Genomic DNA, 15,184 nt, shown 5'->3' on the forward strand with positions numbered 1-15,184 from the left:
GGGGCGGGCGCCCTTCCCGGGGAGCCTCATGCCGCAGAACTACAATTCCCAGCAGGCCGCGGAAAGGCGCTGGGAGGGGGTGGGCGGTGCGCAAGCGCACTGCTCCTCTCCAGCATGGCTACGGTGCTGTCCCGGGCGCTGAAGCTGCCGGGTAAGGGGTCTGCACCCGCGGCGGGCAGAGAGTGACGGGCCGCGCCGCGCCGCGCCGGGCCGGGGGCACCCACGTCTGGCGCAGCCCTCGGCGATGGGGAAGCGCGGTTGCCGCTCGCCGGGGGCGGTAGGGTGCGTTGCCATGGTGATGTGACGATGTGCGGCGAGGCCCGGCGCTGGGGGGAAGGGGCAGGCCCGGCTGCCCTGGAGGCGCGGGGAGTGTGAGGGGGCCGGCGGCCTCCACCCGGGTCCCGTGGCGAGGGGAAGGCTGCAGGGGACGGGGCAGAACCTCGGGGCTCCGGGGGCGTCGTGCGTGGCGGCGAGGGGCCCCGGCCCTTTGAGGAGCTGGGCCCGGGGGTGCGCGGGAGGAGGCGCCGGGTCCCGCAGGCCGCGCAGAAGCGGGCACAGAATCGCAGAATCACAGAACGGTTGTGTTTGGAAGGGCTCCAGATAGCCGCCACCACCGCGGAACAGTGTTAGACCCTCTCTTATCCACTCCTGACGGGTTTTGCCCCCAAAAGCCAAGCCACTGCTTGTGCCACTGCAATTACCTTAGGTAAATGTTTAAAGCCTGCCTGCCAACCCTGCATACCTTCCAGCCAGAGATCTTCAGTGAGATGAAAGGATATTCAAGCATAAGGGACTATTGTGTCGGGGAACAAGATATTTCGAAGATTAGGCAGTGAACAGCAGTCCAACAACCGCTCTATTCAGCGAGGAGATTAAAAGGGAATGAAAACACATTGGAAACCAGATCTTGAGAGCACGCTAGCTGCTGTGGGGTGGACTGGAGAGAGTGCCAATGCACCTGGCTGCATTAACCCAGGGGAAAAGTGCCTCATGTCTGCTCCTGACCATGTCTTGCCTTTGGGACAGCCATGGGACAGAGATGGGACTCCTCCCCGGCACCACACATCACTGTGGTACTGCAGTGCACCACTCTGTGAAGCTGCACTCAGTGGGCAGGTCGTGCTTCTCTACACCATCAGTCCATAAAGATCACAGTAGTGTCTTCAGGGGCCTTGCTCTCAGCTTTTAGTAACCAATACGTGGAGTAATTATTTTTTAGCTTATGTAGTGCCTGTTAGATCTCATTCAAAGAAGTTTTGTTTACAAAGCATTTTTTTCCCAGTTTTTATGTATATATATATATATATATCTGTTTAAAAGGAAAGGAATACAGTTTACATTAAGTTTAGAAAAAGTGTGAGTTGGTGTCTGTAAGTGTGTGTATTGGGGTGTGGCCACTGGGGAACTGTATGATAACATGTACAGATACCTTCTGGGACCTCTGGAAGCAGCGTGATGTATTTGATATCTGCTGTTGGGACACACTGATGTCGAACAGAGCACAGGCCTTGCCACTGCAGTTAAGAATACAGTTCTTGCATCAGTCTTTCATTTAAATTGCATGTATCATACCTTGTTTGTGTGGTTAACTCTTGAAAAATGTAGCTTTCAACATCAATGAGAAAGCAGAGAGCCTATTGCTATAGCTGGTTTTTCCGGCTCCATCTCATTAAATTAATTACATCAATATGTGGCAACTTATCTCCCTGCGGGCTTAGAGATATGTCTGCAGTATCCAGTGACTTGTGCCTGCCAACTGCCATCTGGGAAAGAAAAATAAACAGAACATGAAGTGAGTACAAAGGATACTGGAACCAGCATGTCATCATTGGAATAATGCAATGAAAATTGTACTTATCTAAAGTCCAAGAGTGGCCCTTTTCACTCCAAAGTGAGTTCAAAGAAGCCTTTCCAGTAAGTCAAAACCAGAAAAAAGTATTACAATTAATATCTTTCAAGCCATCAGCACTAGAAATTAGTATTTCATTATGAGTGGGACCTGATTCCATCACAGATCACCTCACAGATGCCTCCTTTCCGAATCATGATCACATGATTCATCTTCTATAAGAGGTCACATTCTTCTGCAATACTCGCAAGAGCTGCCTATGCAGAAAATACTGTTAGGAGAATGCACAGGGGATTAAAGTGCAGTTTAGAGTCCAGCTGCCCTTGAAAGTTGATACATTTGGGGCATTTTCTCTCCCTTCTGCCTTTGAAAACCTCTCTCTTTAGTATTAGCTTTTTCTTCCAGTGGCTGCAAAAAAAAACAAAACCAAAAAAACACTAGGGCAACATGATCAGTAATTTAGCCACAGACTACGAGCAACAGTTCCTCAGGTTGATGGTAACCACAGGCCACTGACTGAGAACCTCTGTTTTATTGCTGGTGCTGTGGAAGAAAACAAAAGACAATTTAGAGCAGGTCAGAACAGAAACAGTTTGTTTACTATACCTGTAGGAGAGACCACAGAGCAGCATGGAAACTGATTTAACTCTGTCCCCTATAAAGTGAATGCAAAGTCTATACCACTTAGAGATGCTATGCAAGAGACAGATAAGATATGAGTTATACAGTTATGCAAGGCCACAGAGCTGCTCAACTTAAGTCTAGAGTCTGTTTTCTTTAGTGCAGAGACCAATTTATCATTAAGGTTATGCAGTGATTATTGTTTCAGGAGACAGAGTGAGAGTTTCACCAAGAGGCCAACTCAGGTCTTAGCATTTCCATTTCCATGCTGGAAAGTTGAAAACTGCATGGGAGTGTTGGATTTTCTGACAGCTGATCACTTGCAACAGAGGCAGTTTTAGCTTTCTCTTGATGGACAAAATGTCTTTCCCCAGCCTGAGCCTTGCTCTGGACCAGAAAGGAAAGAATTTGACTTCTGGAGCACTTCGTAATAAATCAGAATTCTCTAAATGGTGTGAGACTGCTGTTGTTTTCATACAGTGTTTACTGCTTTTCCTGTCTATTTATGCTTTTCTGTTGGAAAAGCATTTGGAAGTAATTACAGGAAGCAAGGTGTGGTATCCCTCCTTCCCATAGCACCTGACCTGAAACCCAGATGAGGAGACATGTTCCATCTGCTCTCTCTCCAGCCAGGTGATTCACGAGTTACATATTCTCTGCACTTCAGAACAGCCTCAGGAGGCCAGAGTGACCGTGTCCTCACCACCCCTCCAGAAACATTCCCAAAACAGCTACAGATTGATTGTTAGGGCTCTCTGAATGGTGGGAGATGAGTGTTTGAATCCTCTGAGATTAGATATGCAAGTGGGTTTCCCATGTGCTACATGAGTGCTCCAACAGCCATTGTTAAAGGACAGTGTCTTCCCTCCTTTTGACTTAAAACCAAAAATCATCAGGGCATTTTATGCCAGACCTTACTGAGTGGCTGTGCCTTGCAAGAGTGCCAGCTAACCTTTTGAGGAAGGTTATGGAGAAGGAATGCCAGTTTCTGCCTCCAGGTCAGGCTTTATAGCTCTTCTATAACTGGCCAGGCTTTATAGCTTCCTTACATATAAAAACATATTTTTCTGTGTAGATCACAAAAAGCTGTTAGTCATTAGTGTGTAGCAGCTGTTTTCTAGCCTCTGATGAGTAGATTTGGATTCTTACCTGGTTCTCAGCAGGAAAGGTGTTCCTGTTACAGGTTGTCTGTGGTGGTTGACACCACTGTTGATGTTCCCAACATCTCAGTTCCATCCATGGTAAGCCATAGTTTCGAGGTCCTTTCTGTCTCCTAGAGATTTGAAACAAAACTGTTCAAGATAAAGCTCATTCCTGCCAATGCTTTTAGTTGCCCCAAGGATGAACAGCAGGTTTCAGTCTTCTGGATTGACTGTCTGAAATTAAGATAATTAAACAAATCACAGTGTATCTGAAATGTAATTATGCTTTTGAGTTGTTTTACTCAAAGCACAGCAGTTTCCAAAACTGGGAGCAGTCTGCTTAACATAACTGTCCAACTTTGACTTCCCAGGCTAAATACCATTTACTCGTGGGCCAGCAGCATTTGCTTTTCATACTGCTCTGACCTGGCTTGAACTGGCACATCTGGATCTGTAGTGAGAAGCTGCAAATACCCTGCCAGTGAGCCCTCTCTGGAATTTCTTGTTTTTGCTGAGTACTCCTTCAGCAACTTATCAGCACAACCTACTGTATAGACATCTGGGAAATTCATACAGTGCTGTCACTGCAATCTCTGAGCAGAGAGCTGTGTGCCACTGAGTTTGGTGGCCTTCTGTGCTGCTCACAGGATGGACTCAAGGTTATGAAGACTTCTGAAAAGCCCACACTTCGAACAGATCAATGCGAAACAATGCATTGTCTCACAGCGATACACCTGACTGTCCCATAGGAATGTAATACTGTTTAGCTGGGTGCTCTGCCTCCACAAGGAACAGCTTTTTGGAGTGTGTGTGTGTGCACCAGATTGTTTTGATGTGAGTCTTCTGTAGAAACCCCTAGTTCAAAAAGGGAGGGTGTAATTTATGTACATGATCTCAGATATCTTTATTTCCCTCTGTTCAGTGGGGGTGGGTTGTCCTGGCTGTTCTACTTAGTGTGGGGCATTTGGCCTTTAGTAGGATTGACTCTTTTTTTTTTTTTTAATCGTAAAATTGACACTGAATGCCATTTATAAGTGGTGCAGGAAAAGGAAGTGAAGGTGTTTTCGTGCGGTGAGAAATGAGAATGAAATGAGATGCACGTGCTGCAAAATGGATTCTAGATGATGCAAAATAGGTGTGTTGCACTAACTAGATACTACAATGTTTGTAACTGTGAGCGTGCCTTTAACAGGAAAACCAAAAGTAGGACGTATTATCTTATGCAGGAAGGATAATCATAAAAGCTCTTAAATTTCCACTCTGTAAAGCCTTCCCATCATCTTAGTGTCCGAGAGTGGTTACAGCTTGCATATTTTTGCTTAAAATTTATGCCTTGCATGTATCACTTGAAGCATCTATGGGCACAAATTAGCTCCTGTTTCAGGTCAACTTTAGACAAAGGAAAATAAGGCAGATATCTGGGATAGCAAAGTCCCCCCTTGGAACAGGAGAGAGAGAGAAATAGACTGAGACCTTGCAAACATTGGAGCAGTGGCCATGGCTCCATGCCCAGCCTGGTGGCTCAGAGCAGCTCCCTGAGACGTGATCCTCTACTCGTAGCTCAGGGCAGTGGGTCTGCGTGATCTTCCCTGGCCCCATAAACAGATGGCCCTGGCTTTGCACCAGTGTGTATGACCGGGCTCTGCACCTGGCCTCGTCGCACTCCCCATGGCTGTCTAGGGCTTGGGGGAGAATTAGTCCATGTGCCAGGCATCTGTGAGGGAGACACCTAAAGCTAAGCTACTTTCTTGTACCACCACCTGAAGGCATCAGTACTAACTTATCTATCTTGGCAAGGCCGAGCACAAGCTGTCGGCTCCGGTGGGAGCAGCAACAGAGCAGGAGCACCGTGGTTTCCTGTTGCGGGGCTGGAGCACTCCCTCTCACAGTGATGAGCCCTGAAGAGACGTGGTGTCTTAGAGTGGCAGCCCTGATCCCTTCAGACACCTGCATGTTACTGGCCCAAATGCGGAAAATCACTTTGCCATCATCTTCAGGGAGCCGATACCCACTTTTAGCAGCACTACAAAGAAGCCATGTGCAGTGCTCTATCCCTCCTGTCCCTCATGAAACAGGACAGCAGATATGGTACACTTGGACCAGGCAGGAGGAGCAGGGGAAAAATGAGTTGCAGAGAGAGGACTCCTCAGAGAACACAGACTACAAGTGAAAAGGGGCTGTGTCGGGATTAGAGGCTGGCAAACGCTAAAGGAGTTCAGAACCTGAAGACAAGAGAGTGCTGCAGTTTAGGTATTCAAGACTGTTAAGCATGACTTCACGTCAATGTGTCTCATTACCAAACAGGAAAGTATTTGAATTAAGTCAGCTGTGAATTACATACATACATACATACACGTGTTTATGGATATGTATATAGATATAGATGCACCTTTATCTTGGGAAAATAAACTGTTGACATCTTTTCTCCTGCAGCTGCTACTCATGGACAGACCCTGTCTTTTCTCTCGTACCTCTCACTTGGATCCATGCAAAACATGGACTGCGCTATTGTTCCTTTTGTATCACTCTCCACTGCAGCCTTTTCTCCACTGAGATGCTGCAAAAGCAAGGAACTCATGCTTTATTGTCTCTCTCCATCTCTTTCCTCAGGAAAGAAGAGCCCAGACCTTGGGGAATACGATCCCCTCACTCAGGCTGACAGTGATGAAAGTGAAGATGACCTGGTACTCAACATCCAGAAGAACGGGGGGGTCAAGAATGGGAAGAGCCCCCCTGAGGAGGTGCAGGACCCTGACTCTGATGTGGAGGTTGGGATGACAAAGCAGCACACGTCAGAGAGCACGCCTGAGGGTTATTCTGCAGAGACGGCTGGGAGTTTGGAGCAGAAGGCTGCTCCCTCCCTCATGCCATACCTGCGCACAGCGATCTTTTTGCTCACTGTGGTGGTCTCAATGATTCTTGTCTTGGTGTGCGCATTTCTAATTCCCTGTCCCCCTAGAGACTTGCATAACACCTGGAACCGCAACCTAGGTCAGGGAGCAGGTGAGAAAGCCTCAGGAATGGCATCTGGCATGGGGGAGGTGGCAGCTCCCAGGCTGGGTATCGGTGGGAGAGACCTATCTGGGAGAGCCAGGTCAGAGCAGAAGCCCTTCCTCACCACTGCAGGTGCTCCTAGTAGAATAGTAAATGAGCAACTGTGTCCTGCTCCCTCTTCAAGCTGAGGCCTGTGAAATCTGACATCAGTACATGACAGTGCTACAAAATCTTGTTTCTGTCAACACCAAAAAAAACATTCTAACTCTTCTGCCATCCTGCCTTTTTGTTTAGATGGTATGCTCTGTTCCAGATGGACATGGCCCAGCCCACTTTAAAACATAGTACCTGCCTCTCTACATCCTGTGTTTCACCAGCACCTCCACACTGAAGTGTGTGGGTGTGTTCAGCAGGAGAGGGATTAAAGTCTTTGTGTCTTCTGTCTGGCTTAACTAACCTTATTTCTTTTGTCTTCTTGTCCTGCTTGAATCCATAAGTCAACATTTGTGATCTTTTGTCATCCTATTCAGGCCACTGGTAGCATTTCTAAAGTATCTCCTATTCTGACTTCTGCAGTAAAGTAACAGTGGTTTGTGAAATAATTTCTGCCACGTCTAGATATGTCTCTCCCTCCTTGCATTCTACCACTGGCTTCCAGATGTAGCCCTTCGTAAGATATGTGGCTCCCACATCACCTCAGAAAGTGAAATGGAATGCAGAAATGTTTTCCTGTTACCTCCTCCATTTTTCCCTTTCATTTCCCTGACCCAGATGCTACATTTCTGCCGTTCCATGCAATGAAACATCTTGCTGTGGTGTGAGCTGCCTGACATTGGTGGTTCCCTAGTAGACTCCGTGATGCTTGGCTGTCCATGAGTCTCTTTTTCTGGGCTGGCCCTCCTCTCCCAGCATGGAAGATGGGCTGGGTGGCCTTTTTGACAACGGTGGGGTGATTCTCTGTGATTGTTGCAGGTGGTGTGTTATCCCCACTGGAACTGTGTGACGTGAACGGCGATGGGCTCCCTGACATCCTCGTAGTCTTCACTGCTTTGATGAATGCTAGCGTCAGGGGTAAGCAGCGCAGCTCCTTTCCATTCCTCTTTCTGTACATGTCAGTACAGACCTCTGTCTTATGCATGGGAACAGTTCTTGTCTCTGCAAATCTACTTCATTGTTCTTTTCAGAGTTCCTTAAAATGGCTGGTGTACTGTGTCTGTGCTTTGTCACGTTGCTCATAATTTTCATTGCAAGCCTGTGCTCCCATACCTGTTGGGTCACTATAATCTATTTCCCCTTATTTCTTATTGGGACAAGTCCATCTTTTTCTCCTGTATTTGTGCACACTTGGCTTGTGGTCAGAGATATAGCAATCAGAAAGGACTGCTCTACAAATAGCAATTGGAAATAAGGTGGGTTTTTTTCCCTTCTTGTTGTCTTTCAGAGCCCTTCACAAGAGCTCAGGCTACCTCCCTCCATTTTACAGGCACAGAGGTGGAAGCACAGAGGAGGGAAGCAACTTGACAAAGGTTACAAATGAGATTCAGTGATAGTCTCGACTCTTTCCTAGTCTGTGGTCTAGCGTCCTGGTCATTACTAAGGGTAGTTGGTGACAGGTACAGTGATGGCAGAGCTGACTGTTGGAGCACTTTGGGTCTTCTGAATTAGCCAGTTGCTTGCCAGCAGGAAACATTATGAATTTTTTTAAGGCAGCTCTGTCCTAATGCCCCTTAGGTCAGCATTGCAGGAAACACCCTCCCCTTTCTGCCTTTTTCTCCAAGTCACTCCATATACTTTCCAGGCTTCGAATTGTTGTTAATTCACAGATAATAGACTGCCTGATGGTGGGTAAACTGCTGTGCCTAGCTGTTTAGCCCTGCTTCCTCCTTCTAGCTGCTTTTGCTTTCTCTGTTAGCCCTCACAGCCCTCAGGTAACATAGCAGCAACCTGCTGATACTGGCCACTGTTACACAGAGGCTGCCAAGTCCAGTGACATCCTATTGCACTTGAGTTCTGAAGTCCTGGAGGTTCCCCGCTGCCTGCTGTATGCCCTCTGCCCAGCCTGGCATCACCTGAGATTACATGAATCTGTTCAGTCTCAGAGATGTATTCAGATAGCAAGCATACATTGCACAGCATGAAGACAACTCCTGTGAGAGCAGGATGCCTTGGTTGTTCGAAGAGTTGAGTAATAAGAATATAGTTAGTGGATAGGGAAAATACCGCTTCTCCAAGGTTGTCCTAGTGTTCTATATATTTCCATTGCATTGTATTTATCTTTCATTGCAGACATATGTACAGCTGTCAGCACACTCTGAATAGAACTAGTCATGCGTAGCTTCATCCTGGTCTATAGCTATGCCGGAAGACAGAAAGCAGACACTAAAGCAGGTGTAAACACATCACAATCCTAAAACCACATAGCTGCACATCAGCCCTCCCATAGCTTGTGCTCAGAGCATTCATACAGTGTCAAGTAGAGATAAGGTCAGGATAGGTACCTAATGGAGTAAGCTATGACGTTGTTAGCTGTTTCTCCAGCTTGTACGCACAACAGCTGTGAGCTGCATTCAGGAGTTAGTTGTTCTTAGTCCCTGCCAACCCAATGAAGAGAACTAGGATTCAGGCAGCCCCTTAGCATAAGTCAGATGATTTTCAGTTTGGGAAGAGAGTTTGATTTAGAGAGTGGGCTCAGACTTGCTTTTAGCTAGTGGCCCAGATACACCCTTTGTGTAGTCATATTACATGTTGTTTTGATAGTAAGACTGGAGTCAGCTGGGACTGTTGTTATTTTGAAATGTATTCATCTTAAATTGTGATGTGAACATACCAAGTGGAGATTACAGTAACTGCAGTTATGTCTGTGGTCAGTTGTTGACATCTGGAATCAGAGCCAACAGTCAATCGAAACAGCACAGAACACTTTTTTTTTTTTTGCAACTACTTTGTGCTAACCAGTGAATTAGGAAAAGGACCCTGAGTTACACGAGCTGGTTGCATTCAATCTGTTTTTCACAGTAAAACTCTTTTGGAAAACAAAGGAAAAAGCTCTCAGATTGCCAGTCACTTTCTACTGCTCCAGAATTACAAACAACCGAGGACTTTGACATGAGGTGGCATCTGTCTTGGGAGTCATGTGGGGTTTTTCCTTGATGCTAGCCAAGAGAGGGAGATCTGTGGGGAGGGAGGATCAGAAGGATCAGTCTGGTTTGACAGCAGTACATTTCACACCAGGAATTCAGCACAACTGAGCAGGTTGTCCCCAGGATCTTGGTTCCTCTTTGCCCGGCTGACCACATTTCTTGCTGTGAGCTCAGGTCCAACCTCTGTGATTGTCTGCACTGTTGACTGACAGCAGAGCTTGTCTGGAGATCACTGCTAGGCTCTGTAGGCAGAGAGACTCGCCTGTGGGGTGGGTTTTGACATTTGCTTTCAGTCTGTGTGAATGTGGCTGACTTGAGCCACTCAGCTCTAGGAGCTAGAGCTGGAACTCAAGCACAAAGACCAAAGGCAGAGTGAACACAGCCCATGGTGCCAAGTGATTTCACTCTCTCTTTCCTGCCTCTTCCAGGTGTCTCTAGGCCCTCCGTAACTGTGGTGGCCCTTTCTGGTATGAATGGCAGCACCTTGTGGTCCATCCAGCTTCCAGAGGAGACTCGAAGCGTGCAGTGCAAAGGGTTGTCACTGGGGGCACCTGGAGAGCCCGTCTGTCTTGTTACAGGAACAGCAAAATTCCTCAGCCTTCTCAGTGCCTCCACAGGTAGAGTCAACTGCCAGCATATTATAAATATGTTATTACTGTTTTGTTTTCTTTAAAGGACTGATAAGAATGAATGATTCACTGCTGGCACTTCATGGTGGCTGTTATCTAGTTACACACAGGAAGGAGTCAAAATACTAATGAGTTTCTAGTTACACAGGGTAAGAAACTCCAAACTGCTGCTGCTCTGTGGCAGCATCTTCATCTTACCGTCTCAGAACATTTAAAGGTGTTCATGTTATCCTGTAGCATGCCCATGGTATAAAGGGTATGTGAGGTCTGTTCTCAGCGCCATTGAGCTGTTAGTACAACTCAGCACTTACCTAACAGCACTGAAAAGCTGAGCACCATCCTTAGAAAAGTTATATAAGGACGTGCTACAGCCAGGAAACCTTCAAGAGAAATTAGACCCATAGAGGAATTGATTAGATGTGAATGAATACTGCATTTTTAATCACTTGATCACATGCATCTCCATTCTCTGATTGCTGTTTGTTCTACTACATACATTCATTGATGGTCAGGACCATCAACTGTCTCCTTTACCAACAGTAGTAGTGTTATTAATGTGTGCAAGTGTTTGCAGGTCTGGCCTTTGGTTTCATTTGTCACGCAAGGGCAAACCTTATCCTACACAGCAGCAGCAGCAGAAAGGCATTTTTAGACTCTTATTGAAAAAGCAGAAGTGTTGGCGGAAGAATCATAGAAAAGTAAAAGCATTGAATTTCATTTTGCCTTTTTTGGGTGTTTATTTGCCAATTTGCAAATCAGGTTTTACTGACATTATGTCTGCTAACATGCTTTCACCCTGAGGTAGAGCAAGCATGCCATGCTAGAGTGGCTATTTGCTGCTGGGAATTTAACTGAGACACAGATTTGCTCTTTGAATATCAGAACTGCCCATCTGTTCCCTTTCCTGGCATCTATCTACAGGCTTTACTGCTGGCTGAGGAAAACAACTGCTGTCCTGCAGAGCAGCACTCTCGTTTAGGTTCTCCTTCCAAGAGTGAACTGCAAATATTCTCTGCTGTTTCAGGAATTGTTTTGGTTTCAGGTCTTTCTAGAGAGATTCTAAGCAGCAAGCACAGCAGGATTTGAGGCATGACTAAAAGACAATCTGAAGAAATGCTGGGAGAAGAAGTTTGCTTTCCACTGCAGCTTGCCCCAGTTTGTAGGCTTGTCTTTCTGTTTCTCAGAGAATGAGGGAAACAACGTCTCTTGCTTCCTTCTTCAAGAAGGTTTTTTGGAATCCTCTGGGGATGCCCACTGGTTGCCCAAGTGTTGTGAGTCTCTTTCATCCTGTTTCTCCCACAGGCAAGACCATCTGGACGCTGAACTTGATCCACCTTTCAAGTGGGTTCTTGGCTGCACCGGCTGCAGTTCTTCCGGATGTAGATGGAGACGGGACTAGGGATATTGTTGTTCTGGCTCTGAAAGAGACACAGGTACAGCATAGCCCTGTTTGGGGTTTGAAAGGACCTTGACTATCTAGAGGAAGAATAGGGAGACTGATGTGGAAAACTGTAACAGGAACTGCAAGCCCCCTGGAAAGCCCCCTTTTTCTTTCAAAGCAGTGAGATCAAGCAATAATGACACTACCTGCATTTCTTGTCAGCTGCAAGTGAACAGAAGGGTCATTATTTACCCCTTTCTGAGACTTCAGAATTATCTGTTTTTGTTCAGTGAAGCTGTTTTTGTTCAGCTCCCTATGCTGTTTAGCAGCATAGGGAGCCGTGTTGAGACAGATCTCTGGAGAAAGGACCATTCAGCTTATCCAAAAGAAAGAAATACTTACGTGATTAATTCAGATGCAGATTTCCTCTGTGATTATCCCTCCCCACAAATCTAGCATTAATGTTGTTAGAGGAGGTCAGGTTTTTGAAGTCCCTTCCATCTTTGATGTACTTGCAGTCAAGGGAAAAGCATGAATGTGAGAGTCCCAGGAATTCAGACTGAACAAAGATAAAAAGACCACGAGCTAGACCTTGCTGTGGGTGAAAGAGCAGTGGAGCTTCCTGCTGTGGAGACCAGGAAAGATGAAAGCACTGTTAAAAATCTCTGCATCTCTCTCTTTGCAGCCTGATGTGTTTTTCATCTTGGTGTCAGGAAAGACTGGGACTGCTTTGGGTGGGCCTGTGATGTACAGCACCAATGGAGAAGGGAAAGTGATTGGCCCCCAAGTCCACATCACCAGCCGGGAAGCCATCTACATCCTATTTGGTTTTGGTAAGTTGTACCTTGCCTCTCCAGCACTTCACCTTACTAAGAAAACATTAATTTTACCTAAAATGGGCCAGAGCATCCCTGGGTTATCTCTACCATGCCTTCTGCTGTGAAAGTAGGGGGCATGGGAACAAGCCTCACTGCCATGGTGTGGAAAAGTACAGGAGCACCAATACCTGCTAGCCTGAAATACCTTGGAGTTTCCCAAAGGCCAAGAAAGTTCCAACTCTGGGCATTTCTTTGCCTTCTACCACAACCACAGTGGTCCCAAGGACCCTCCATGCTACTAGGGAGATAACTTTTGCAGGCAGGACTCTTCATCTTTACTCTTTCTGGCAGGTAATGTTCAAGCAGTTGCCCTGAGGGATATCTTTACCCAAGCCAGAAACCGGGACAGCTTTCCTGCAATGCTGCAGCACGAGGAGCCACAGTGGGAGAAGCGCAGATCTGTCAACCTGTCAGAGCTCATTGACATTTATAGGTAGGAGATGGACTCATCATCTTGCTTCTGCCAGGAGAGGATGGGGAGAATGGGTGCTTCTTAGTTCTCCTAGAGATGGTCCCTCCTACTTCAATACTGTCCTTCTCATTTCTCAGTTGATAACAGTACTTTGAGGAACCCACTGTTTCCTCCCTGTCCTGCAGTTGTCCTAGCAGAAGAAGTGCAGAGTATGGTAAAAAGAAATCCTTTGCTTCTCCTGCTCTTTTCCTTTCTTCAATTCATGATGCATACCTAGAGGAAAAAAAAAGGTGTTCCCAGCTGATGGAGTTTCATTTGGGAAGCTCAGTCTATGTCCAGCATTGTGGGCGTGGATTTCTCAGCTGCTCCTTCTTTGCTGCCAAATTGTGGTCAAGATCAGTCTGGATGGGAATAAAAGGAAGGGAGTAAATGTGAACCCCTACACTCCGTGTTTTTTATAGTAGCTCAAGATGTTCAGAAGAGCCCACACCTGAATTTAACCCACTTAACTCAGGAACCCCCAAAGGAAGCTAAGCTCCATCTCTGGGGAAAAGATGGGCTTCTCCAAGAACAGTTCAAATCTTAGGTGGGATAATTGCCATGTGGACAGGCAGTTAGTGCTAAGATATGCAGATACAAGACTCAGAATCTCCTCTCTGCTTTCCATTTGTCCCAGTGGGGGTGTTGACTTTCTCCAGACAGTGAAGACACCTGACACAAACTGCAGCAACCTGCTTATCACAACCAAAGAGGGCTTGATCCTACTGCGAGGGCAGGACCTGGAGCCCCGTTGGACCCTGGAACTGCAGAACATCAGCAGGTTACATAGTGGAAACATTTTTCTGTCCTAGTTCTTCCTGTACCATTTTCTGCTCTTCACTTTTAAGTGTATGTGCTCCTTAGAAAGCAATTCAGAAGGATTCTCCATGTCTGCAGAGAAATCTAAGAACTGGAGGTGTACAAATGCATCACTGAACAAGTGAGGAGGGTAGGAATGGGGAGACAAGGAACAGGAGGCTGCAAACCTGAGGTGTGTGCTTGTGAGTGATCACAAATTAGGGGCTTGATTCAGGTACCCAACATTGTTGTCATGACTACTGTGGCACTGGTATTCAGGGGATTACTGGTGTGTGGTTCAGCCCATCTGCTGTTCAGGGCTGCCACTTGCCAGCTCAGTGGAGGGGACCAGTTCCATTCGAGATGTTAAGTATTTAGAGAAGGTGTCTGAGTATGGGTCACAGATCTTAATATTCCTTGAAAGCTGAAAATGAGCACTCTGAGGGCAGTCAGCACACCATCTATACTAAATGTAAATCTCAAAGTAATACTGCTTATCCACTAATTTCACACATGGAAATGAAGTAATTTGCCAGAACTCATGGACTTATAATAACCAGCAATTTCAGCTTACCCAGTATTAAATATTTGCAAAGGGCAGTTGGGCACAGTTGAGGGAAATTATGTGGGAAACAAATTGCTTGCTCTGCTGTCTAGAGGAAAGAAAGCAGCTCTCAGTGCAGTGTTACCTGACTGTCAAGAACATCAATAGGAAGAAGTCAGTGGAACTTCATTAGGCAAAAAAAAAAGAAATCGGTGTTCAGCTAGGTTTGATATTCAGTTAATGTCCACATTCTTGAGGGCTGATGAGTGACATAAGCAATGGCTTTAGGAATGGCTTATGGCTAGTTGATCTTACTATGGGGAAAGGAAACAAATTAAAAGTGTTTTGGGCCTAGAGTCTGCAGACTTCTGGATGTGTCTGGGGCTGTGTACTCACTAAGCAAAGCCAGTCCATAGATGCGGTAAAATCAGTGATATGCAAGAAATTTCTGAATGGACCAACTGATTAATTGAAAATTTTCTATGAGTTCAAATCAAGAAGGGTTGAGAACTGCTTTACCTCTTCCATGCACATCATCACAGGCTGAGGTTGGAAGGCACTTCTAGAGATTGCCTAATCCAATCTATCTGCTCAAGCAGGCTCAGCTAAAGCAGGCTGCTCAGGGCTATGCACTGTCAGGTTTTAACTGTCTGCAAGGCTGGGGACTCCACTGCCTCTCTGGGCAACTGGTGTCCCAAGTTGCTGCACTCCAGCCCTGTTTCTTCTGGTTCTGTGACCTCCCAAGGGACAGAGTTCA

At 46.3% G+C, this 15,184-nt stretch overlaps 1 protein-coding gene across 1 annotated transcript in view; it reads left to right on the plus strand.

The window, feature by feature from the left end:
• Window positions 1-15,184, plus strand: part of FAM234B (family with sequence similarity 234 member B) — a 22,367-nt gene continuing 7,183 nt past the window's right edge. Inside the window, exons 1-8 of the mRNA XM_021291540.2 lie at window positions 1-151; window positions 6,223-6,615; window positions 7,579-7,677; window positions 10,175-10,363; window positions 11,678-11,808; window positions 12,442-12,589; window positions 12,926-13,067; window positions 13,723-13,866. Of these exons, the coding sequence (XP_021147215.2) occupies window positions 115-151; window positions 6,223-6,615; window positions 7,579-7,677; window positions 10,175-10,363; window positions 11,678-11,808; window positions 12,442-12,589; window positions 12,926-13,067; window positions 13,723-13,866 (1,283 nt within the window). The 5' untranslated portion in view covers window positions 1-114. The remainder of the gene's footprint in view (window positions 152-6,222; window positions 6,616-7,578; window positions 7,678-10,174; window positions 10,364-11,677; window positions 11,809-12,441; window positions 12,590-12,925; window positions 13,068-13,722; window positions 13,867-15,184) is intronic.

This window comes from Columba livia, chromosome 1 (assembly GCF_036013475.1).
Source record: "Columba livia isolate bColLiv1 breed racing homer chromosome 1, bColLiv1.pat.W.v2, whole genome shotgun sequence".
Lineage (NCBI taxonomy): Eukaryota > Metazoa > Chordata > Aves > Columbiformes > Columbidae > Columba > Columba livia.